General features: G+C 39.8%; 1 protein-coding gene across 1 annotated transcript; it reads right to left on the bottom strand.

The window, feature by feature from the left end:
- Nucleotides 1-451: 451 nt before the first annotated feature.
- Nucleotides 452-26,635, bottom strand: LOC143030391 (uncharacterized). Its single transcript, XM_076193540.1, has 8 exons — nucleotides 26,538-26,635; nucleotides 20,428-21,592; nucleotides 19,988-20,123; nucleotides 11,423-11,775; nucleotides 10,933-11,315; nucleotides 10,523-10,645; nucleotides 3,735-3,866; nucleotides 452-3,091 (listed from the first exon to the last, which is right to left on the bottom strand). Exons 2-8 carry the CDS (start codon nucleotides 21,391-21,393, stop codon nucleotides 1,693-1,695), a joined length of 3,492 nt encoding a protein of 1,163 aa, XP_076049655.1. The 5' UTR covers nucleotides 21,394-21,592; nucleotides 26,538-26,635; the 3' UTR covers nucleotides 452-1,692.

The raw sequence follows: 26,635 nt of genomic DNA, 5'->3' as shown, positions 1-26,635 counted from the left end.
TCTCTTAAGCATATCCAAATAGTATTCCCATAAACGGTTTCCAAGTTTATTATTCGATTCATTAGACTAAGGTTCCTCCAATATCTATCAACTTTGCCAAGTTACAGAACTATTCTTATGAGCAAATATCAATATTTGTGTAATATTTTATATAATTTTGGATTTAATGTTTTCTTGCACAGGAAATTTGAAATCACTAAACAAATATTTCTGCAGTATGAAGAAAAAGGACATTAACATGTTCACTACCAAGTGAGAAATCACAATATGAAATACAGGAGATATCAAACACTGACCATTCTTGTACCTCATCCTCTGGGAATATGTCCTGTAAATGGGTGCAGCAGTTTCATTATTTCATCCAACCATTCACTAGTAGCTAGCAGTTCCTTTTCACCTCAAACCAGCACTTCCTTTGAATTTGACATCATGGTGCATCAGTTCTTTGCACTTTTGTTATCTTATTCTATTTTTTTTTTTTTTTTGTAAACTTTCAAATGGCTACATATTACCAATACAGGTCACGTCCCTCTACACTATCTACCAAGCTTAGTTGTCTTTCTCTTTGCTCACATTGTTATTCTTGAAGAGTAGGTCTTTGTAGTAAATGCTATGGATTTTCTTTTCTTTTCCAATAGAATCTGATACGTGAAAAAAACCCACTGTAATAGTATCAAGTATTCACAATTATCAGGCCATCAAGACTATTATATTTGAGGGGTGAAACTGAGAACATGCTTCTTGATTTAATTCACTAGACTGGACAAGTATTAGTGATGAATAACTGTCAGAGTACAAATGATCTCAAAACTGCATGTGAAATCATGAAATTTATACTTAAATTACAAAGGTCACTGACAGATTCTCAAAATCACATCTTTCTTCTGTTTTGACTTATTATTAAATTATACAATTAATTTCTTCAATTAAAAAAAAATTAATTTCATCTTGAATACCTTGTGTGAACATATTTTTTTCCTTTGTGCATTAGTTGTAAAGCATATGTGCACTAATAAGACCAAAACTCGAGTACGCAGCAACACTATGGACACCCAGGACCAAAAAGAATACAACAAAATTAGAAAGAATACAAAGAGTAACAACAAAACTGGTACCAACTCTTTCCAAAATGACATATGAACAAAGACTGTCCAAATCAGAATTACCAACTCTGGAACAAAGAAGGGAAAGAGGAGACCTACTAACTATCTATAGAATTATGAAAGGAATAGAAATCTTAGATAAGAATAATTTACTGAAATGGGACAATGGAAAAGCAAGAGGACACGTAAAGAAACTCAAAAAAGATAATTACAGAAGAGATCTGAAAAAAATAGCTTCCCACCCAGAGTGATAGATACCTGGAACAAATTAGACAAAGAAACAGTGTGTGCAAACACTATTCAAGATTTTAAGAAAAATCTTGATGTTGAAAAATACAAAGACGGGTCACCACAAGCATCTCCCTTCCCATATAATACAACTAAGTAGATACAGGCACACAGCTTTCAGGGCACAATGTTCATTGCACACATCATAATGGAATCTTTTAATGAGAATCACTATATGGCACTTGAGAGACCTCTTTTGTGAGAAAGCTGAATCACACCGGAAAGGCTTCTCTCCTGTGTGGGTCCCAATATGTTGTGTAAGAAAACCCTTTTGTGAGAAAGCAGAATCTCAACGGTCATATTATAAAGGCTTCTCTCTTGTGTGGGTCCTCATATGCTGTGTGAGGTTACCCTTTTGTGTGAAAGCAGAATCACAAAGGTCACACTGGAAAGGCTTCTCTCCTGTGTGGGTCCTTATATGTTTTTTGAGAGAACCCTTTTCTGAGAAAGCAGAATCACACAGGTCACACTGGAAAGGCTTCTCTCCAGTGTGGGTCCTCATATGTATTGTGAGAGAACTCTTTTGTGGGAAAGCAGAATCACAAAGGTCACATTGGAAAGGCTTATCTCCTGTGTGGGTCCTTATATGTCTTGTGAGATAACTTTTTTGTGAAAAATTAGAATTGCATGCATTACACTGGAAAGGCTTCTCTCCTGTGTGGGTCCTCATATGCTGTGTGAGGTGACCCTTTTCTGAGAAAGCAGTATCACACAGGTCACACTGGAAAGGCTTCTCTCCTGTGTGGGTTCTCATATGTTGTCTGAGATGGCTCTTTTGTGAGAAAGAAGAACCACAAACATCACACTGGATTGGTTTCAATCCTGTGTGGGTCGTCATATGTTTTCTGAGATAAACCTTTAGTGAGAAAGCAGAATCACACAGGCCACATTGGAAAGGTTTCTCTCCTATGTGGGTCATCATATGCCCTGTGAGATAAATCTTTTGTGAGAAAGTAGAATTGCACAGGTCACATTGGAAAGGCTTCTCTCCTGTGTGGGTCCTCATATGCCGTGTGAGGTGACCCTTTCGTGAGAAAGTTACATTGCACTGGTCACACTGGAAAGGCTTTTCTCCTGTGTGGGTACTCATATGCTGTCTGAGATGACTCTTTTGTGAGAAAGAACCACCACAAACGTCACACTGAATTGGCTTCAATCCTGTGTGGGTCATCATATGTTTCGTAAGATAATCCTTTAGTGAGAAAGCAGAATCGCACAGGCCACATCGAAAAGGTTTCTCTCCTGTGTGGGTCCCCATATGTCCTATGAGAGAAACCTTTCTTGAGAAAGTAGAATCGCACAGGTCACACTGGAAAGGCTTCTCTCCTGTGTGGGTCCTCATATGCTGTGTGAGGTGACCCTTTTGTGAGAAAGCAGTATCACACAGATCACACTGGTAAGGCTTTTCTCCTGTGTGGGTTCTCATATGCTGTTTGAGATGACCCTTTAATGAGAAAGAAGAACCACAAACGTCACACTGGATTGGTTTCAATCCTGTGTGAGTTATCATATGTTTTGTGAGAGAACTCTTTTGTGAGAAAGCGGAATCGCACAGGCCACATCGGAAAGGTTTCTCTCCTGTGTGGGTCATCATATGCCCTGTGAGAGAAACCTTTTGTGAGAAAGTAGAATCACACAGGTCAAATTGGAAAGGCTTCTCACCTGTGTGCATTCTCATATGCTGTGTGAGGTGACCCTTTCATGAAAAAGCAGAATCACACAATTCACAGTGAAAAAGATTCTCTGTAGTGTAGGTCATCTCACAATATCTAAGATGACTCATGACATAGCTCTGCTGTAGATGTCCCGCTGGATACTTATCATTGTATGACATGTATGTCTATCGATACTTCTTCCAAAGAAATGGTGATAGGCACCCTCATCCTGAAAAAAAAAAAAAAAAAAAAATTATAAGACTGATATCTAACTTTTTGAAAATCTGTAATACATGGTAATAGGATAGTGGATGTTTTGTACTTAAATCTCTATGTACTGAAACACACCCTTTGTACTTGCTATTACTTACCATAAAATAGGTAGAAACACTAACAGATATGGTGCTATGATATATTGAATCCTACTTATTAGAAATGTGCTGAAAAAATCTATATATATACATATCAGATATCATGACATATTATTTGGTAAGTAGATATGTCTATGTATCATATAATGGCCATTATCTGCACACCAGAAATTTTAGGAACATAGTACCTTAGGGCCCAGTTCTATCCCCCATATTCTTTAATCTATACAGGTATAATATACCCAAACCCCACACTTCAGAAATACAAATCACTTTCCACACAGACGAGATAATCATATGCACACAGACAGCCATACCTTGACACATTCAACACCTGTTTCACCAGACTCAAAATAGCCTTAACCAAATCCAAAGCCACACTTATCACAAACTGGATAGCAGAACACAAATACATGTTATGCTTCTTTATCAACAAGACACCCAAGATTCTTGAAGTAACATTTGATACATTCATGTCATTCAAGAAACACATAATAAACATAAAATGCACAACTAGACTCAATGTGCTTAAATCACTTGCAAGTACAACATTTAGATGAGACAATCTACCAATACACTATATAAACAATATGTACACTCAGTGATGAACAACACCCTACAGACTATGCACAACAAAACTCTAAAGACAATTACAGACTGCACAAATACAACACCTACAGAAAAAAGTTGAATGTGTTGGCACTGAGTGAAACTAAGTTGAAAGGGAGGGGTAAGTTTGAGTTTGGGAGCGTAGCTGGGAGGATGTCAGGAGTGAAGAGAGGATGAGAGAGAGAAAGGCTAACTATACTACTAAGTGAAGAGATAGGTAAACATGTGGAATGGAAGGAGGTTTCTTCAAGGTTAATGTGCATGAGGGTGAAACTGGGAAGGGAGATGTGGGTTTTTGTAAGTGCATATGGGCCTGGTAATGAGAAGAGTGTAGAAGAAAGGGAGGTATTTTGGATATATTTAAACTAGTGCATAGAGGGTTTAGGGAGAAATGTCAATGTAGTACAGAGTGGTTGGGAAGTGTGGAGTTCCAGGAAAAAGTCATAGTGCAGAGTTGATGGTGGAGATGGGTCTCAAAAGAAAGCTGATGATAGTAAATACATTATTTAGGAAGAAAGTTAAGCATAACTACACATGGGAGAGGGTGGTGGATGGAAGGGTGGTAGATAGGGCTTTAATGGACTATAGTGGTAACCAGGAGAGTGGTAGGAGGTGTTTTGGATGTACATGTTCTAAGGGGAGAGAGAGAGGGATTATCAGCTTATTTTTTGGTGGAACTTAAGTTGAGAGTGGATGATAGATGGAGAAAGAGGAAAAAGACAAGGTAGGGAGGTGCTTACAGTAAACTCCTTAAATGAGAAAGAGAAAGAGTGCAAGAAGCTGAGAGGAGTGGGAGGGAGTGATGGAGTAGAACCAGGAGTGGAGAAAGAATAGGAATGGTTCAAAGAGGAAGTCACAAATGTATATAAAGTATTCTCCAATATTCTTACAGTCATAACTGGACCTGGAGAAATCCAAATGGAACAACAAAGAATGAAGTAGACTTCATATTAGTGAACAAGAGCAAGAGCATTAGCAATGTTATGGTGATAAAGTCAACATAGGTAGTAGCCATAGAATGGTAGGTTGCATAGCTAAATTCAGTTTCAGAACCAAGAGAAATAAACTAATTTTAAAAAAGAAAATCAGCCTTGCAAAGATTAAGGATAAGAAATTTCAATTAGAAATTAAAAATAGGTTAGGTTACGTAGGTTGGTTAGTTTGGGTTAGATTATAACAGACTAATTTATTGTACTTTCATTTCTTCGGCCTCGGCATCTATCAAAACAAACATGGCATATCATTCAGCTGCCTTGACTTCGTTTGTTAGTAATTACATTTCAGCAACATTTTTTATTGGTTTCAGCCAAGAAAATTGCATATTACGTTGATCTATTGTAATTTACAAAATTAATAATTTTTTATTGCTATATCCCCTAGGTATGCACAACTAATGAACTATTTATAGATTTGAAATGAACTGTTTATTCTAAATTATGGGTTCGATTACTGCGCCTAGCCTCTGGCTGCCTCACCATATTCTATGTTTCTTAACACTCAATTTCCACTAACCACAATTCTCTTCTCCATCCCATAGTAAGAACCAATACTGGTCGAAATGAGGGGACGCTATGGGTCACAATCAATACAATTTTCAACGGTTACTGGTTTACGACTTGGCCATGTATGACGCTGCTGGTCAATGTAACAACCTGTGTTTGGCTATGGATTAAGTGCCATCCAAAATTAATATATGAATAAATGATAGACAAGTATTTCTTTTATGTGAATAATTCAAATGAATAAATAAGTACAAGTGCAAACGCGAAAATAAATGAATAATGAAAGTGATGATACTTGATTCCCCCAGAGGGAGGAAGGAGGGAGGGAGGTGGGGGGGCGCCATAACGAATTCTTGCCTGGGGCGCCCGTTGAACTAGAAACGGCCCTGTCGTCAGCAACAGCTGGCTCACCTCCCACTTTTCTCCATTTTCTTTAATCATCTCCAACCCCTGACCCACTACCCTTGCATTCACCTCTCGCACCACCCCATCCATGTAAAGATTGAACAGCCAGGGTGACATAACACATCCCTGACGAAGTCCCACCTTTACCTCAAACCATTCACTCTCTCCATTTCTAATCCTAACACAAGCTCTACTACTCTCGTAAACACTCTTGACTGCTCTTAACAGCTTTACTCCTATCCCATATATCTGCAGTACCTCCCACAGTGCCTTCCTATCTACCCTGTCATATATGGGGCTCAAAATACTAAAAATTATAAGACCTAGCCAATTATATAGGTAAGAATTGTAGCTGTGACACTAATTTTTTTTTGCCAATTTCAACTTACCAAAAATCACTACACTATCAATTAGAGATATTTACATATGGAGGTTCAAACTACTCAAAGATAAGAGCTAGCCAGAGACAGAGCTAAGAAATGCAGCTGCAAGATCTGACTTGCCCTAACCCCTTGATAAATACAAAAATGTTCATCCATTTTTTTCTCAAGTCAATAGCTACTAACGTTACCATTAGTTTGCGGTATTTATATCTAGAGTACAAAATACTCAGAGTGATAAGAGCTAGCTGATTATGTAGGTAATTGCAGATGTGTGACTGGTAACCATCTTGATAGATACCCACACGTTTACCACTGCTCACAATCCCAAATACACTGCCAAACAGGAATTGAAGCGAACGCACTACGGATGCACTTAGCTACTTTAGTAACTTTACCCTTAAATAATTGCACTTATGAATTCAAGGAGAAGGCACATTTGTTTGGCTTGTACAAAGCAAAACCACGACAACAAGATTTTCAAATAACTGCGAGTGCAAAATCAAGCCGTCATGTGTAAACAAATATTGGGGCGGACGTTTTATATCTGTATCACCGGTCTCACTAAACATCGACCAAAGTCGACCAACGCCGACCAAACCCGACCAACGCCGACCAAACCCAAACAATGACGGCTTTTGCTCAAATGCATAATTTATATATAAAAAATAGCATATGGTTGCATTATGTGACCTCTTTTCTTTAAAATGTGTGATTTCCATGTAAAATGATCAAAGAGAAGTTACGTTTTTATCCTCTGCAAAATTACCAACCGCCGACCAAAGTCCACCAAAGCCGACCAAAACCAAACAATGTCGGCTTATGCTCAAATGTATAATTTTATATAAAAATTAGCATATGGTTGCATTATTTGACCTATTTTCTTTAAAATGTGTGATTTCCATGCAAAATGATCAAAGAGAAGTTACGTTTGTATCCTCTGTAAAATTACCAACCGCCAACCAACAATGACGGATGAGAGCTCAGAGCTCGTATGACCGATGTACGGGTAATACTGTGACCTTACACTCACACCCATCCCCAACTCCCCGCCCACGAGAGTTGGAGTAACACCCCGCAGGACAGCGATACTGAAATTATTTCAGTCCTGAGCGGGAGTCAAACCCGGACCGCCGTAGTGGCAGGCGAGATCTCTAACCACAGCGCCACGAGGTGTGTGTGTGTGTGTGTGTGTATTTACCTTGTATTATACGGGAAGGGAGCTATGCCCGTAGTGACCCGTCTTTGTATCTTTCAGCATCTAGTTCTTAAATTCTTGTATGTTTTTTTGCACACACTGTTGCCTCATCCAATTTGTTCCAGACATCCACCACTCTGTGTGGGAAACTATTCTTTTTCATATCTCTCTTATAACTATCCTTTTTTGAGTTTCTTTTCATGTCCTCTTGTTTTTCTTTTATCCCACTTTAACCCATTCAACTCCGATGACAAGATGTCTTGTCATTTGGTCAAATAAAACAAAAAATCATAAAACACCAAAATGTTTGATCAAACACCAGAAAAATATGACGTCAGTCCTCGCTTCGCTCGCAGCGAAGCGAGGACTGACGTCATATTTTTCTGGTGTTTGATCAAACATTTTTGTGTTTTATGATTTTTTGTTTTATTTGACCAAATGACAAGACATCTTGTCATCGGAGTTGAATGGGTTAATAAATCTTCTCTGTCAAGGACTTGACTTCCATGCCTTGCATGATTCTGTAACTGGCCAGTAGATCTCCTCTTTCTCTTCTTTGTTCCAAGGTTGATAGTTCCTGTTTGGACAATCTTTGCTCGTATGTGTGTGATTGATTCACCACCATGGCCTTGGATCACGTGTTGGGCTCGTGATCGACAGTTATTAACCTCCCGGATGAGAGCTCAGAGCTAGTATGACCGATCTATGGGTAATACTGTGACCTTACACGCACACACACACCCAACTCCCCGCCAACAAGAGTTGGAGTAACAACCAGCAGCGCAGCGATACTGAAATTATTTCAGCACCTTGGGTGGGATTCGAACCCGGACCGCCGTAGTGGCTGGCGAGAAATCTAACCACCACCACGAGTTTTGTGTGTGTGTGTGTGTGTGTGTGTGTGTGTGTGTGTGTGTGTGTGTGTGTGTGTGTGTGTGTGTGTGTGTGTGTGTGTGTGTGTTTACCTAGTTGTATTTTGCGGGAAGGGGAGCTATGCTCGTGATGTCCCGCCTTTATATCTCGCAGTGTCTAGTTTGCTTTTAAACTCATGAATAGTTTTTGCGCATACTATTTCATTGTCCAGTTTGTTCCAAGTGTCCACTACTCTATGTGGAAAACTGTTTTTCTCCAGTTCTCTTCTGTAGCTATATATATATATTTTTTTTTCTTTCCATGTCCTCTTGTGTTTCTCTTGTCCCAGTTTAGTAAGTCCTCTCTATCAAGTATCTCTATGCCTTTCATGATTCTGTAGATGGTCAGTAGGTCACCTCTCTCTCTTCTTTGTTCCAGTGTCGGTAACTCTAGTTTAGCTAATCTCTCCTCATATGATAGGTTTGCAATTGCAGGTGCCATTTTTGTTGCTGCTCTCTGGATTATTTCCATTTTCTTTATATTCTTTTTGGTACTGGGGGACCACAATGTCGCCACATATTCTAGTCTAGGCCTTATCAATGTAACCAATATTTTTTTTTATCATGTCTTCGTCCAAGTATGCAAATGCCACTTTTATTGATCTTAGGAAATTGTAAGCCTCCGCTGTGCGTCTGTGTGTGTGTGTATGTATGTGTGTGTGTGTGTGTGTGTGTGTGTGTGTGTGTGTGTGTGTGTGTGTGTGTGTGTGTGTGTGTGTGTGTGTGTGTGTGTGTGTGTAGTAAATTGTCGATCACCTACCCGATTTCTATAAAAATCCCGTGTCTGCGGTTGCTTCTGCTTTACTCTTTAATCCCCCTCGGTTTCACACCACACACTTATAGTCTAGCTTACACATTCCCCTTGGCTTCCCCCCTCATCTCACTCGCACAAGCACATTGGCTGTACCGACGCCCGGCGAGCCAGCATGCATCCCCTACCCGGGGGTGCCAACTGCGCGGCCCTGTCTGTACCACATTCACCCTACCCCCTTGATCTCGAGATCAACCTATTCTTCGTCTTATCCATTTCATACTTCGTAGTTCTGTAGCCATTTTGGAGGACGCCTGTCGCGCTGGGGTCTCCGCGGTGCCGCTCCCTCATTCACCACCACATCGTTATTCTCTTCCCCATTTTCTCCGCCACTCACCATGCGACGAAGATCCAAGATATGTCGCGGCACTCCCTCGACAGAGATGTTGTTCCGCGAGTGCACTTACCATCCTTTGGCCTCCCCCTTACCTCCCCCCCCTTGTACTGAGGCGGGGCCTTCTTCATTATTGGCTGGTCTCCCCGGCCCTACCCGGGGATGTCGCCAATCACATTTAAATAATGCTCCTTATGGAATGGAGCCTTCGTCTTGCCCTGACCTAGGGGACATGTTATACCAAAAGACTGCCACCATAGGTGGTATTAGCGCCCTCTCGGCGATGGACTTATTCGTGCAATGGTGTCATTCTACTATTATATTTCCGCTCGGCCGGTAAGCAACCCAAAATAAGCGTCTCATGCTCCACTTGTCTAACATGTCTTTCAGCGTCCCCGACCGAAATGCGGTGCTGTTATCCATCAGGACTTCATCCACTGGACCCTGTTCCAGAAATATCTCATTATTTCCTCTTACAATTTCCTCTTCCGTATCCGTCTTCAGCTCCCACCAGACGGTGAAGTGTGGCCCTGGGCCGCAGTCAACCATCGATAAGTACATGCCCCACAGATAGTGGGTTATATCAATAGCTAACCTACTTTAGTTTTCTCCCACACCAAGTTCCCCCGCCTCGTGCGGTCAGGGGGCGCGGTCTATTGACTGACATCAGATGCATGCTCTCACCACCTGCCTGACTTCTTCCCTCATTATATTTGGATCAACTTGCCAAGAACAATGACCTATCGACACCAAGGTGATAAATTCCATGCAACTCTTTTGCACAGAGGGACTCTGCAGCACACACTTCAAACTTTTCCTCATCTTGTTCTTCCGGCACTTTCAGCTAGCTTTTTTCCACTGTAGAACCTCGAGGACCTTCTCCATAAGGCACTCGAAACATCCAGGACCATTACACAGGCCGAAGGGCATCACGTTGAAATGCCACAAACCCTACCCGAATGAGAATGCTATCTTCTTCTTGTCTTCCTCTAACATTCCCCCTTGGTGGTAATCTGACTTCAGGTCCAACGTGGAGAGCCACTGTACTCCTGTCAGCGCGTCGAGCGTGTCGTCGATCCTGGGTAAGGGATAAGTATCTCTCACAGTCACGACATTCAGTGCCCTGTAGTCGACGCAGAACCTTGTGGTACCATCCCTCTTCGTTACTAGTACCACCACTGGTGACGATCATGGACTGTCAGACTTCTCCACCATACCCAAAGCTGCCAACTCTTGCACAGCTTGTTCCATCTCCGCTAGTTTCACTGTAGGAACTCTTCTCGGTGGATGCTTGATTGGCGGACTGTTGTTGATATTGACTATGTGGTGCACCAACGACGTACGGCCGACATCCATCGGACGTACGTCGTGACAGGAGACAACACAACAACCCAATCTCCTTCAGTCAGGTGTGTGGAGCTCCTCCGTGCCAAGTCCTTCAGGTGTTCCGGCAATTCCACACCGGTTGTTCCCGTTTTTTCCAACTGTCCACCACTCACATCACTTGTCGGTTGTGGCTGCACCCCTGTTTCCATAGACTCCTGCTGTCTTTCCCGGTTTAGACAGCATGCATTGAACTCCCCGTCCATTGTACCATCCACCTGAGTAGCCGATGTAGTGGTGTTGCGACAGCCTAATCTAGTTAGGTGCCTGGGGATATTACCTGGGTCTTGGGCTCCGTACCCAGTCCAGTATGGTTTCCCGCTGGCTCCACCGTCTTGACCTGCTGGCAGGCACCTGCCCTGTGGCTGTACTGACCACAGTTCCAACAGCACGGCAAAAACATAGGCGGGTCCACCCTTTCAAGGGAACGCGTCCTTCGTATCTCTCGACACCCACGTCTCTTGTGACCTACCTGTCCGCACTGATAGCACTTCCCTCTGAAGCCTTCAGGGCTATGCATACGTGCTTTGGCGGTCTTCTTCACCTGTGCCTGATGAGCCTTGACATCTCGATGAGGGGGCATATGTGCCTGCAACGTGCCGGTAGTGCATAGGAACGCCTCGAACTCCATGGTTCTCACCAATGCCATCTGGACCTCCGTTGGGTGCGCCTGCTTCACAAAAATCTGGAGTTGTTGGTCCAGCAGGGCATCCACGAAATAGTCTTGAGCAAGCGTGACCACCATGTCCTCCGAGGATGTGGGGTATTCTCGTCTCAACAACGTCTTGACTTCCTGTGCCAGCTGTGACAGGCCCTTACCATACCCTTCAGTCGTACGCGGTACACCTCAGTATATAGGTGTTATCCAAACCAACGTTTGAGAGCCATCACTACGCTCTCATACGACGCCCGCTGTCCCTGAGTCAAATGGCCCAGCACCACCACGGCTGGTCCTCTCAGGCACGTCACGAGCTGTACTATCCCCCCCCCCTCCCCTACGTCGTCCCAGTCTTGAACATCCGCTGACAGCTCATACTGGGCGTGGTGGGCCTTCCATGCCATCAAAGTCGGCAAGGAGCAGTGGCGGCGCCAGGGGAGGGCTTGAGGGGGGCTTTAGCCCCCCCAAAAAAAAAGTGGCCAGCCCCCCCATTAGCCCCCCCCCCAACTGAAATGAGCAAATTTAAAATTCAAAATACTCATTGAAATATTTTATCAAATGGAATTTTCAATTGCCAGGGCTAAAGATTTGTCAGCCATCAGTGCTAGCCCAACCATTAACCCCCTCCCCTTCTGAAACGAGGATAATATATGTGTATTATCATATTACTATTAGCCCCCCCCAAAAAAATTTTGCTCAGCCCCCCCTTAGCCTCCCCAACTAAAAATTCCTGGCGCTGCCGCTGGCAAGGAGACTCCGGTGGAGACGCTTGTGGCTTGTCCACATGTGTTCGCACGTCACAGGGGAGGGGAAGGGACGAAGTGCGTGGGGTGACATTCTGGAGTTCATGTGCTGAAACAGCTTGGTTGCATGGGCGATATTCCCATCCTCGTCCTTCAGCCCGGTTCTCGGCCATTACTCACCCCACGTCTTCGATCTCTCTTTTAATTTCTTCTATTTCTCAACTGATGTAATTTAATTCGTGTCGCACATTGGACCTGTCCATCCACGTACGTCTCCGGCTCCGCATTCCGTTGTGTCTGTCTGAGCCCCATAGCAATAGCCTACCTGGATTCATCCAGTTACCTCCTCCTTGTTTTCCATAATTTCTTCCAAAATATTCTTTACTCTAAAAGATTCGTCGTCACGCAATTTATTTCCCTTGTATGCACTCTCGGGTGCCTCACCATGGTTATTACTCGACGCTATGACGTCATGGTAACTTTCCGCCATGTTGTCCGTGTTATGCTTATGATCAAACTGGTCGGCCATATTGTTTCACTCTGTTACGTAATAATCGTCAGATGCAAACCACGTCAATATATTAAAATCGAATCTAACACCGTTAATCCCATTTCTGACAACATTTGCAACGAACCTAGATGTTTGTTACAACATTGAGGAAAGGGTAAAGGACTGGTTTCCATCGCGGGCAATTAAGTAGAGAGGAATAGGAGATAAAACACGATTGTTATCTTTCCACATGTATTTCACTGCTCTTCGTACACTGTAGAAATACATGCACTATCTCTTACAACAACACTGCTAGAATATGATAGCACAAACCACATGAAATTAGACAAGATGGTCACCACAATACACTGACCCGAAAAAAGAACACCATGTTTTTTACCATTCTCCGTACTCATATTTCGGCTATAATCTCGCATAGGGTTATTTCTTCGAAATTAATTTTAAACATGGGTCTTTACATCACTCCAGTTTGAGGTAGTAAGGACATCCCGTGTTGCCAAACGCACGATTCATATACTCTCCACACAGAACGAGTCTGTGTAACTATATGAAAATAATACATATTTGATTTAATCTACTTAACGTGCGATCATCTTCGTAACGATATAATATATATATATGTGTATATATATATACATATATATATAATAGATATATATATATATATATATATTCCAATATCTACTTTATATTCTATGTTTTATATTGTTTATCTAATATTTCAATACTTTTATACTTCATGTTTTTGTTTGTTTTTTACATCTTATATATCAAGCGTCGTTTACACAACGCTACTTTTTTGCTTTTGATAAGTTGGTGAAAGCGCCTCTAGTCGTCTATTATTCGCTAGTGACTAAAATAATTAAATTGCAGCGTTTCTATGACGCTACGATAAACCAAGGTCTAAATATACAGGTCAGACCGTTTGAATTATTGTGCGCAGCTTCTGACGTCATTAGGCTGGGTCCGTTTTCTCTTTGTGAAACACTGAAGAAAACTGTGAAACGCCAAGGAAGACAGGAACTATAATATTTTATATAATATATATATATCATATATTCATATAGACAGGAACTCTAATATTTTATATATATTTATATATATATTTTATACAATATTTGTCAGAATATAACTAATTGCGTGGAGCGGTGCGAGCGAAAGTAACGACATTCCCGAACGACGAGCCAGCTTCAACTGACAGCTATAGGGCCCGCGAACCCCACTTTGAACAGTTAGGTGACGTTCACGGGCCCGCTGCGCCAACTCCCTCGAAATTCGGTCGGAAGTGGTTAGACCTTGTATTCTTAGATCTTGCGATAAACATGATCTTTACCGCGTTTCAGTAACGAATACTCGTAGATGACTCAGACTAGTGCAGACGACGATGGCCATTTGTAGGGGTGTATGTGCCTTGGTGCTGGGTGCATTATCCATTTTTCCTTTTTATGATGGCACCAAAACTAATCCGGCTGAAAGGAAATGCAATATTCACTCTCCTTGTGATAGAAAGCTGTATGATGATATGGAACATTAGACTGAAAGACTATTCAAATAAGCCTATGCGTGATGAACAAAAAGCACAAATGCTCGACTTTGCAAACAGCAACTTCAGAGTGGACAAAGAAGAGTTAAAAGATAAATCATGTTTATATTAGGCTTTATTCACTTTACCTCTATAGTAGTAGTTGTGGTATCTAGGTAGATGGACAGTGACTAGCAGGACTAGCCTAGGTTGACTAGGCTAGTCCCTTCATAGGGCAACACATCTTAGTTTTCAAGTTTACAAAAAGGAGGCTGTGTAACCTGGGATGAATTCATTTCTTTTTTGTCCGAGAAACAAATTGAATGAAATACTTTTTCACAATACACTTGTAGAGCATTAAACATTTCGGTACGTAAGCGTAATGAGGGGTGAGTGGGTACACGATGATGCAGTCTTGATTATGTATATATACATATATTGTAGTTGCACATGAGTTACTCCCCGGATACTGTGAACTGGTTTGATCACTCTTTTTGTGTTTATTACTCAGAGTAAAAGAGAACGAGTAATACAGCAGTGACTTTATATTTTATAATGAGTAGTATGATGCATCGTACATATGGCAGCCGATGCTCCACGTGAGAATTTGACTCGTACTGAGGTGGTCAAAGACACCTAGAGGAACTTAGAAGGAAAAAGACAGGAGGAAAAGTTGAATAGACCCAGGATCTGTCTATGTTCCAAGACTGTACTGGTATGATAAAGCGGATTCATTTCTACTGGAAATTGTAGGAACTATTAGGAGCTTTCTGTGACTAGGAAGCGAAGAGTAATCTATAGTTTGATCTGGGATGGAACAGTAGGTAGAATCAGTGTCCTTTTGTATAAAATGATGTATCTTTTTTTAAATCTCTTCAATTTTTTTTTTTTTTTTTTCGTACGGCAGCCTCAATACTCTCTGGTATGTAGTTGGGTCCTCCAATATCAGTTCCTTCAGATGATCTGAGGCCTCCTGAGCTTGCCTATCCACGTTCGTACCCATACACTTCTTTTTCTTGGTTGTTTTCTCGTAACAGAATCACGCATCCTAGCTGGGAGCAAAAAAGCAGAACATCGGCTCGAGGCACACCTTCCTGCGTTGCCGTTGTAATGGTGACCCTTCTTGTATTCTTATGTATATTTTCCCGTTGTTTTTATTTATCAATATATATGTATTATAATTATTGTACATTCTTGTAATCGAACCATGCGTTCGTTTTTTTTTTTTTTTTTTTTTTTATGTTGCTGGCGAATTAGCGGCGTGCCCCAGGGGACGCCAGTCTTGTTAACGTCTCCGAAGGGTAAACACGCTGTCTGTGCTTTATCAAATTTCTTAGAACAATTAATTTTTTTTTTATTCAGCCACCCTTACACAGTCACCCCTGGGACTACTCGAAAACGCTAGTGAATTCATACTTTTTACCAGCATCGTGTACACGGCTTACCACTTGCGTCTATATCAGCTTTAAAATCGCTCTGGGAGAGATATAAGTAGGCGACAAATGCAGCGAGCGCCTACCGTCAAAAGCAGCGCCGTGTAAACTGGTCTTTATATATTTTGTACTTCATATAATTCATGTAATGGTGGGATGAAGCAAAGAAGGTTACAGAAAAGAAGAAACGAGCATTCACGGACTGGTTGCTAAATAGGACGAGAGAAACATATGAGAGGTACAAAGAAAAAAGAAGTGAAACATAAGATAAAGGAAGCAAAAAGGAGAGCAATTGTAAAATGGGGGAAAGTACATCAGATACTGAAAGTGGTAAAAGGATATTTTGGAAGGAAATTAAGAGAGGAAGGGGAAGCAAATCAAGTAGAGGGGAAGGGGTAATAGGTGCAGATGGAGGGATGACGATGGAAGAGGCGGCAATAAGAGGAAGGTGGACAGAGTATTTTAGGGAGTTGCTCAATGTGAAGGGAGATAGGGAAGGAACGGTAGTTGAAGTGGGAGACGCTAAGAAAATGACTGATGGGTGAAGAAAATAGGGGAGAAATAAGAAAAGATGAGGTGAAAGCAGTTGTTAAAATGATGAGAGCAGGTGATGTACCTGGGTTAGATGGGTGTCATGTGGAGTGTATGACGAGGGGAGGTACGGTGATGGTGGACTGGCTGGTGAGGCTGTTTAATGTTTGTCTAAAGGAGGTAGAGCACCGGAGGACTGGAGGTGTTCCTGTATAGCTCCACTTTACAAGGGAAAAAGAGGACAAATGTGAGTGTAGTATTTTCAAAGGGATCAGTTTGTGTAGTTTGTTTTGATTGAGAGGATTTGGAGAGGTACAAAGAGTAATTGATGAGGAACCGAGTTTAGGAAAGGTTGGGGTTGCGTGGATCAGATTTTTGTGGTCAGACATGTATATAAGAAACCTTTAGCAAAGTGTATGGATTTTTTTTTTTTTTTTTTGTGAGAGGTTTTGCAGATATTTGGGATCAGAAGAAAGTTGTTAATGGCAGCCAAGAGTGTTTATGAAAGTAATAGAGCCTATGTCAGGATGAGAAATGGAGAGAATGGTTCAAGGTAAAAGTAGAACTGGGCCAGGGATGTGTCATGTCGCCATGGCTGTTCAATGTACATGGATGGGGTGGTGTGTGAATTTTAAGGTGAGGATAATGGGCAGGGGACTAGAGATGATTAAAGAAAATGAAAAAAGTGGGAGGTAAGCCAACTGTTGTTTGCTGACAACACTGCGCTTGTGGCAGGGTCAGAGGGGGATTAAGGGAGTTAGCGATAGAGTTTGGGAAGGTGTGTGATAGGACAAAGCTGAAGATAATGTGGGTAAATGCAAGTGATGAAATTACAAGGAGAGATGATGGTAATGAGTTGGAAATAAGTCTTAAAGGAGAGAGACTGGAGGAAATGGATAGCTTTAGGTATTTGGGGTTGCATGTGGCAGGAAAGGGAAGAGTGGAGGTAGAGGTATGTTGTAGAATGAGAGAAGTAAGGAAATGCCTTAGGGGATTAAAAAGTGCCATGAGAAAAAGTTATTTGGGAAAGGATGTAAAATGAAGATTGTATGAAGGGGTGATTGTGCTGACAGCTGTGTACAGGGCAGAGACTTGGAATTTGAGAGAGGCAGAGAGAAAATGTTTGAATGTGTTTGAAAAAAATGTCTGAGAAATATGGTAGGGGTTACTAGATTTTCAAGAATGAGAAACGATGTGAGGAGAACAGGAGTGGAAAAGGAGATGACAGATAGGTCTGATGAAAGAGTATTGTGATAGTTTGGTCATATCTATACATATATAAACTTAATATAAAGGAAGTTCTGAAAATGATAATTCAGTCATTATAATGGTGTTTGCTCTTATCAATTTATAGTATTTCACTACACTGTAAACACAGTTGCCAGATTAACTCTAACACGTGCTACTTTCCAACATATGTACCTTTTGTAAGTCCTGGCAATAGTATATACCAATAAGGTCTTTCTTCCTGTAAGGCAGGGTAGCAGAGTCAAATCATACACCCACATTTCACCTATCCCACACCCTTGCATTGGTCTCGTATTCGCCTAGTTGTACCCCCGCCCCCTAATGGGAACCACCTTGTCGTGTTTTGGGTGGGTTACAGGGGATTTCAGCCCCAGCTCTTCCTTACTTAGAGGGAGAGGCCCACCCATGCTGTCTAGGTTACCAGTAAGGGATCACACGAAATTGGTTCCCGGAGTTAAGCTGCCCTTATGGACCAACAGTGATGCTCACCAGAAGAACCAACTTATGAGGTTGTCCTGTGCTAGATGCTTGGGTGTCTGGACTGAGATGAGTTGTGGGGGGAAATCTTAGCTCCATAATGAACAAATTTATGAATCATGAGGAACCACTGTTCAAAGTGAGAGGTTACCATGGGGATAAGGTACCCCATGAGTGACAGTCAGCACTTGTTCCCCTCACGGTCCAAGTAGGTGGTTGCTCTTGTCTCCTGGAACCAATTAAACCACAGAACACTTCTATAGTTACACTTAGAAAATCCTCTGGAGCCAAGTCTCACTGTTTGCACTAGATGCAAGGTTCCTCCAATATCCATCAACTTTGCAAAGTCACAGAACTGTTCATTCTTATGACCAAGTACCACCATTTGTGTAAAGTTTTATATAACTTTGGATTTATTTTTTTCCTGCACAGAATATTTGAAATCACTAAATTGACTAATTAATAATCTCTGTAGTATCAGCCAGAAAATCATGATATTCAAGACAAAGGGCATTAACATGTTCACTACCAAATGAGAAATCATAATGTGGAACAGAGATAGCAAACACTGACCATTCTTGTACCTCATCCTCAGGGAATCTGTCCTGTAAATGGGCATAGTAGTTTTCATTATTTTATCCAGTACTAGCAGCTAGTAGTTTGTTATTGCTTCACACCATTTCAGGGAGCGAAATTGATAACATACTTCTTGATTTATTTCACTTGACTGAATAAGTACTTGTGATGAATAATGACAAAACACAGTACAAACAATCCTATGACTATATAATTATGGAATTGTAAACTTACATTTCAAAGACTTCTCAAAATAACTTTTTTTTTTTAATTCCTCATTGTATCATCAATGCCCCTTTGGTTAAAGAAACTTAAAGTGCCTTTAGTCTCTACTATTCACTGTTTGTACAGCCTTACACTCACTGCCTGGAGGCTCTCTCATTCAGACTGATGGTATTCCTACTGTCCTGGGCATCCTAGGTCAAACTGTTGACCTGACATTTCTAATTACATAGGTGTCAGGTTTGACTGACATTATGTTTGTTGTACATTACATTATTGTCTTAGCCATGACTGGGGTTTACATCTTTCTAATACAAGTGTGTGGTTGTGTTTAGTGTTGAGCCATACTTATAAATCTTCATTGAGAATATAGTGGTTATGTGGGAAATTGGCGATATCAGGCCTCTGCCCTGATCATCTTTCTGTCACTAGTAGATAGGATCTTTTCCCATCTGTAATGCAATAGTTGTAAAACAGGTGTGCTCATACAGATGCACAGCTTAGAGGGAACACTGTTCATTGCACAGATCACACTGGAATAGTTTTTCACCAGTGTAAGTCACCATGTGCCATTCGACTTTTGTGAGGAAGCTGAATCATACAGGTCACACTGGAAAGGCTACTCTCTATGTGGGTCATAACATAACATTTGAGGTGATTCTTTTGTAAGAAAGTTGCATCACACAGGTCACGTTGGAAAAGCTTCTCTCCTGTGTGAGTCTTCATATGTTGTGTGAGAGAACTCTTATATGAGAAAGGAGAATTGCACAGGTCACACTGGAAAGGCTTCTCCCCTGTGCGGGTCCTCATATGCATTGTGAGGGGATAATTTTTTGTGAAAGCAAAATTGCAGAGGTCACACTGGAAAGGCTTCTCTCCTGTGTGAGTGCTCATATGCTGTGTGAGAAAACTTTTGTGAGAAAGCAGAATCACACAGGATATACTGGAAAGGGTTTCTTGTGTGGGTCATCATGTCATCTTTGAGGTGACACATTTGTGTGAAAGCTTTATCTCACCGGACACACTGGAAAGCTTCTCTTCTGTATGGGTCGTCATATAAAATTTTAGGTTATTTATTTATTTATTTTTTCGAGCAAGCGGAATTGCAAAGGTCACATTGGGAGAGCTTCTCTCCTGTGTGAGTTCTCATATGCAGTGTGATATTATTCTTTTGTGAGAAAGCAGAACCACACAAGTCACACTGCACAGGCTTCTCTCTCATGTGGGTCCTTATATGCTTTGTGAGAGAACCCTTTATTGAGAGAGTAGAATCACACATGTCACATTGGAAAGGCTTCTCTCCTGTGTGGGTCCTCCTATGCTGTGTGAGATAACCCTTTTGTGAGAACATAGAATCACATATGTCACATTGGAAAAGGTTCTCTCCTGTGTGGATCCTCATATGTTGTTTGAGAGAACTCTCTTGTGAGAAAGCAGAACCACACAGGTCACACTGGATAGGCTTCTCTCCTGTATGGGTCCTCATATGCTGTGTGAGATTACCCTTTAGTGAGAAAGCAGAATTGCACAGGGTCACACTGGAAAGGTTTTTCTCATGTGTGGATCTTCATATGCTGTCTGAGATGACTCTTTTGTGAAAAAGAAGAACCACAAAGGTCACACTGAATTGGCTTCAATCCAGTGTGGGTCCTCATATGTTTTGCAAGATAATCCTTTAGTGAGAAAGCAGAATCGCACAGGCCACACTGGAAAGGTTTCTCTCCTGTGTGGATCCCCATATGCCCAGCGAGAGAAACCTTTTGTGAGAAAGTAGAATCGCACAGGTCACATTGGAAAGGCTTCTCTCCTGTGTGGCTCCTCATATGATGTGTGAGATTACCCTTTTGTGAGAAAGAAGAATCACATTGGTCACACTGGAAAGGCTTCTCTCCTGTGTGGGTCCTCATATGCTGTGCTAGAGAACCTTTTTGTGAGAAAGCAAAATCACATATGTCACACTTGAAAGGCTTCTCTCCTGTGTGACTTTTCATATGCTGTGTGAGATAACCCTTTACTGAGAAAGCACAATCACACAGTTTGCACAGGAAAGGCTTCTCACCTGTGTGGGTCATCATATGCTGTGTGAGGGAAATCTTCCGTGAGAAAGCAGAATCACAAAGGTGACATTGGAAAGGCTTCTCTCCTGTGTGGGTCCTCATATGCCCTGTGAGAGAACTCTTTTGTGAGAAAGTTTTACTGCACAGGTCACATTGGAATGGCTTCTCCCCAGTGTGGGTCATCATATGAAGTTTGAGGTGATTCTTTCGTGAGAAAGCTGCATTGCACATGTCACATTGGAAAGGCTTCTCACCAATGTGGGTCCTCATATGCGATGTGAGATTACTCTTTTGTGAGAAATCAGAATTACACAGGTCACAGTGGAATGGTTTCTCTCCTGTGTGGCTCCTCATATGCTTTGTGAGAGAACCCTTTTGTGAGAAAGCAGAATTACACACATCACACTGGAAAGGCTTTCTCTTGTGTGGGTCACCACATGATCTTTGAGGTGATTTTTGTGCCATTTGAGACCCTTTTGTGATAAAGGAGAATCACACAGGTCACACTGGAAAAGCTTCCCTGTAATGTGGGTCATCACACAATATCTAAGATGACTCAAGATATAGCTCTGCTCCAAATGTCACACCAGATCCTTATCATTGTATGACACGTGTGGGATCTACAGATACTTCCTCCAAAGAAATTATAATAGGTACCCTCATCCTGGAAAAAAAAAATGTTATTACAAGATTGATATCTATCTTTAAAATCTGTAATACACTGCAATAGGATAGTGGATGTTTCATACACAAACCATTTCATACTTCAATCTCTTTATACTGAAACACACCCTTTGTGTTTGCCATCACCTAACACAAAATAATAGAAACACTAACAGATAGGGTGCTATGTTATATTCTACTTATTAGAAATGTGCTGAAAATCATCCAAAATCTACATGCATATTCACCCCAACATGACCTGAAATACTCAAATCTTCCACTAGCCTTTTCCTCATGTCACAGCATTTGGAAGTAGGGAATAGCCCAGCAGTCATATTTTGATATAACCACATCACATTCCACGTTTGGGCTCATAAGACCTGAATCTAAATATGACCTATTCTATGAAGGTCTATTCAGTTCATGTCGCTCATTTGACTCAAGTCAATGATGCAAGTCACATTATTTAAGATAGATTGGTACATGGTGCACCTATATTATTACCTAAGCAAAACATGATAAATCAAATTGATCAAAGAATTTGTAGAGGCACTTTCCATATTTTTTTCTTGCCACATTTAGTAAAATATGTTTGTCTAATGATAATAATAATAATGATAATAATAATAAATAATAATAATAATAATAATATTTATATATACACACATATATATATATATATATATATATATATATATATATATATATATAAAATATATCTACTATAACAATATAAACAATCATGACATATTATTTGGTAAGTAGAAATTTGTATCATATAATGGCCAATAATTGCACACCAGAAATCACAGAAGAGAATACCTCAGGGCCCAGTCCTATCCCCCATATTCTTTAATCTATACAGGCACAATATGCCCACACCCCACACCTCAGAAATACTAATCTCTCCCTATACAAACAAGATAATTACATGCACACGCCATAATGTAGACAGAGCTTTTTTTTTTTCTTCTTTTTTCAAATAAAATAAATGGTTGAAGTCCAGATTAAGGGAGATGACCTTGTTACCACATATAGTAATGGTTTAAGAAGTGATTTTTTTTTTTTTTCTAGATATGATAGACTATTAGTGGAGTTTGAATTGGAAGGGTATGAGTCTCAGTAATAACCTATTACATAATGAAGAAGGGTGACATTTCTTGATGTATGTTAGGAAGGGCATCCACCTATAGTATAGTAACGTTGAAAGAAATATTCCTGAATATACATGTGTTGAATTTCAAGGGTACTCAGAGAAGATACTGTTGGTACCAGTACATAGGAGCCCAAGTAGCTGTGAAGAAAATAATCAACATTTGCTCAAAATCATGCAAAAAACTTAGTGATCTAAATGTGAAACATAAGGTGACAGTGGGGGTTTTTAATATCTCTGGGATATACTGGAGAAACTATTCAGTGAAACCAGGAGCTGATAAATTTGGTTTTGACTTCATAGAAAAAAAAAAGACATTTTACACAATATGTGGAGATAACAAGGTTTAGAGAGAGAAGTGCAGGAAATGTTCTTGATATAAGCTATTCCAATGATGAAGTTTTAGGTAAATGATATAGAGAGATATCCAGTTTACAGGGAAAGAATGATTATGTAAGCCTGAAATTTTAATGCCGCTTGGCATACATGTATAAAATTATTGTATACATGTATAAAAAGCTGATTTTAATAAGTTCAGAGAAAAACTGAGTATTGACTGGAAAAGTAATTTAAACTCTGAAAAATGTGGGAAAGGCTGAAGAGGATGAAAACTGACTAGAGAGAAGTGTCCAGAGATTATATGGAGGTACAGGAAGAATAAATGGGTTAATAACCAAGTAAGAGGAGTGTATAGGAAAGAAATGAAAAATAAAGAAAAATTACAAGGAGTGTTAAAACTAACCTATTACTATAATTTTTTAAATACTTACAGTCCAAAACTAGAAATACATCCAGTATTCCTGCACTGTTCGTGAATGGGGGAAAGATAGTGATAAAGAAAAGGCAGAATTGCTGGTTGATTTCTATAGCAGTGTCTTCACCAGTAAACCAGAAGGAAACATACCTGATACAAATAAGGTATTAACCATATCTAAATAATATAGAAATAATTGAATACTCCATTAGGAAAATTATAAAAAAACAACTGAAGTGGAATATATCTCCTGGTGCAGGTGGTTTACTTCCTTGGGTAATTAAGGAAGCTGAAGAACTGATGGCTGAACCATTAAAAATTATATTAAAACTGTCTTTCACTACTTATAAGGTATCTGAGGACTGGAAAGTGGTAAACATTACCTCAATATTTAAAAAACGGGACAGAAGTAATCCCAGAAACTATAGGCTGGTTAGCCTCAGAGCATAGGATGACAACATAGTCACTAACTTTATCTAACTTTGGAGGAACTGACACTTGTTTATCAGTTCCCATGGAGAGCAACTGCCACTGTGCCTGTATTGTACTTACCTTATTCTAGTTAAAAAGTTTATCCCTGGATGAAAGAAGTAGCAAGAAAGATGCTTGCAAGTGGAGGAAATGAGCTGTATTTCTACTGGAGTAGAGGATTTAGTTAGATGAGTTGGATTGGTAATTGTCTACTGTCATGGAATTCCTCTAAACAAGGCTTAATGCTTCACCAGAAAAAGGACACTCATATAATGAAATGAAATTGTCCATTGATGGATAGAAAAAAAATAATAAACTCGTACACCTTGACTAGATAATATTATAAACAAAGTATCAAAGACTGTTGCCTGTTCTGACTTGAGAATGATATTTAGGGATGTGCATTTCTTTGGGAATAATACTACATACTGCCAAAGTGTGTAATCAAACTGGTGAATATTATTTATTTGTTTGTTATTGTCTGTTTATTTGTTTGATTTTCATTCATAATTATTTATCTGTCAATTTATAATTATTTACTATTCACCTGTTTGTTTATTATTCAACTATACGTATGCATTTATTTATTTCATTATTTATAATTTTTATTTTTTCATTTTTCATCTTATTTCATTTTTTTTTTTATTATTATTATTATTATATCTTTTTTTCACATCTGATCTAGTTATGGACCAAAAGGTCCCCTGTTGGCATGCTCCACCTTTGTAATCCTTTATAATTAGGTTGAGATAAACAGTCCCCTTCCAGTTAATGTCTGGGTCACCAATTGGCAGGTCTTACTTAAAACTCATGCTGTTTTATTCTGGTTCATCTCACTTAAACAAAGAACTTAATCTAACAATAATAAAGCTTTGTTATTGATATTTTGAAATATATCTTCATCTTTTTAATGGCTTCTTATGCATGAAAAACAGGAAATCATCATCATCAGTAGATCTTTCTTTCTCATGATATGTCCTCCAATATGGTAGCATATTTATGATTATGTCACTTACAGCAGTCAATAGGTCACATGACCTGCACCATGTATCTTAGCAAGATTACATAAGGGAAGGCATGATGATAAATTTTTAGAGGTTCACACCTTTACAATATAGCACTAAAAAAATGAATTTCAAGTTTGTAAATTACAGTACATCAACATAATATTTTTCTTTTGCAGAAATAAATAACAGAAAAAGCTGTTAAAAGCAATACACCAATAAACATAGTCACAACAAGTGCTTGAGATGCTATCCTTGTTTTGACAGATGCAGTTGTAGAAATTGAAATATGATAACTTGGTCTGAACTAACCTAACATGCATTTAGTAATGCAGTACCTGTAATACTAGAGGTCATCAGGATTGATGCTGTCATTGTCAGGGATGTTGACAGCAGGTTTTGGCATCCAATTGGACTGCTGGGTATAGAGAAGATTCACAGCTTCAAGAAAAGCATGAAGCTCAGCTACATAGAACTGTTGAAAATATGTTATTTGGACAGGGAGAAAACCCAGCACACAATGTAGTCACTGCCATTGTCAAACTGACATTGACAGTACTGGACAGACAAAAATATGGTATCTTGAACCTATCATGGCAGCTTGATTTGGTATTGTATTTGATTTAAGTTGTTGTTTTTTCTGCCAAGAAAAATGTATATTACATTGATGTATTATGATTTAGAAATTTTATTTTTAATTTTCTATTGCTATATCATTTAAATGTGCACTTCTAAAGATAAACAGGTAAAAATGCTCATACTATAAAATAATGCAATGATTTGTAACATATGACATGAATTTGCAAGAATATCATAGTTAGTGCACAGTAAACTCAGAGAGAACTTTATGAATTCTTTAGTTTTGGACAGAAGAAGACAAGATGGAGTCCCATTTCATAATAAGTACATAAGAACAATGTAAGCAAGCAGGATGCACACATTGATAAAGATGCTTGTCAGTCTCAATTTATATTTCAAATTGGTACTAATTTTAATACTAATTTCTGGTACTTATATATAGTGCTCAAAATACTCAAAATGATCAAAACTAACCACTAATGTAGGTAAGAATTGCAGCTGACCTGTGAGACTTGTGAAACTCTTTACAATATACAAAAATGTTTGCCAGTTTCAAGTTTCTATCATTACCAACATCACTATAAATTTGTGACACTTCCATATGGGGTTCAAAATATTTAATGATAACAGCCAGCCAATGATAGAGATAAGAATTACTGCTACGAAACCTGACCTGACCTAACCTATCCCATGGGTAAAGATGTTCATCCATTTTTTCCCCCAATAACTACCAACATCGTCATGAGTTTCCTGTCCTTATATCTGGAGTAGAAAATAGAATAATAAGAGCTACCCAATTATATTGGTAATTGCAGCTGTGAGACTGACAAACTACCTTGATAAATACCCACAAGTTTACCCCTGCTCAGAATGCCAAATACACTGCCAACCGGGAATTGTAGTGTAGCAAATGCCAAATCATTATTATCATGTGAACACACTACGCATGCTCTAAGCTACATTACCATTAAATCATTACACTTACGAATTCAAAATGAGAGCACACTTATTTAGCCTATACAAAGCACAGCCATGAATACAAGATCTTCAAATTGTTGAAAGAGTGCAAACTCAAATCTCGAC

Source organism: Oratosquilla oratoria, chromosome 12 (assembly GCF_046742065.1).
Source record: "Oratosquilla oratoria isolate Oo_2021 chromosome 12, ASM4674206v1, whole genome shotgun sequence".
NCBI classification, from domain to species: domain Eukaryota; kingdom Metazoa; phylum Arthropoda; class Malacostraca; order Stomatopoda; family Squillidae; genus Oratosquilla; species Oratosquilla oratoria.
Note: the sequence above shows the minus strand (reverse complement) of the source record. Positions and strands in the feature narration are given on the sequence as shown.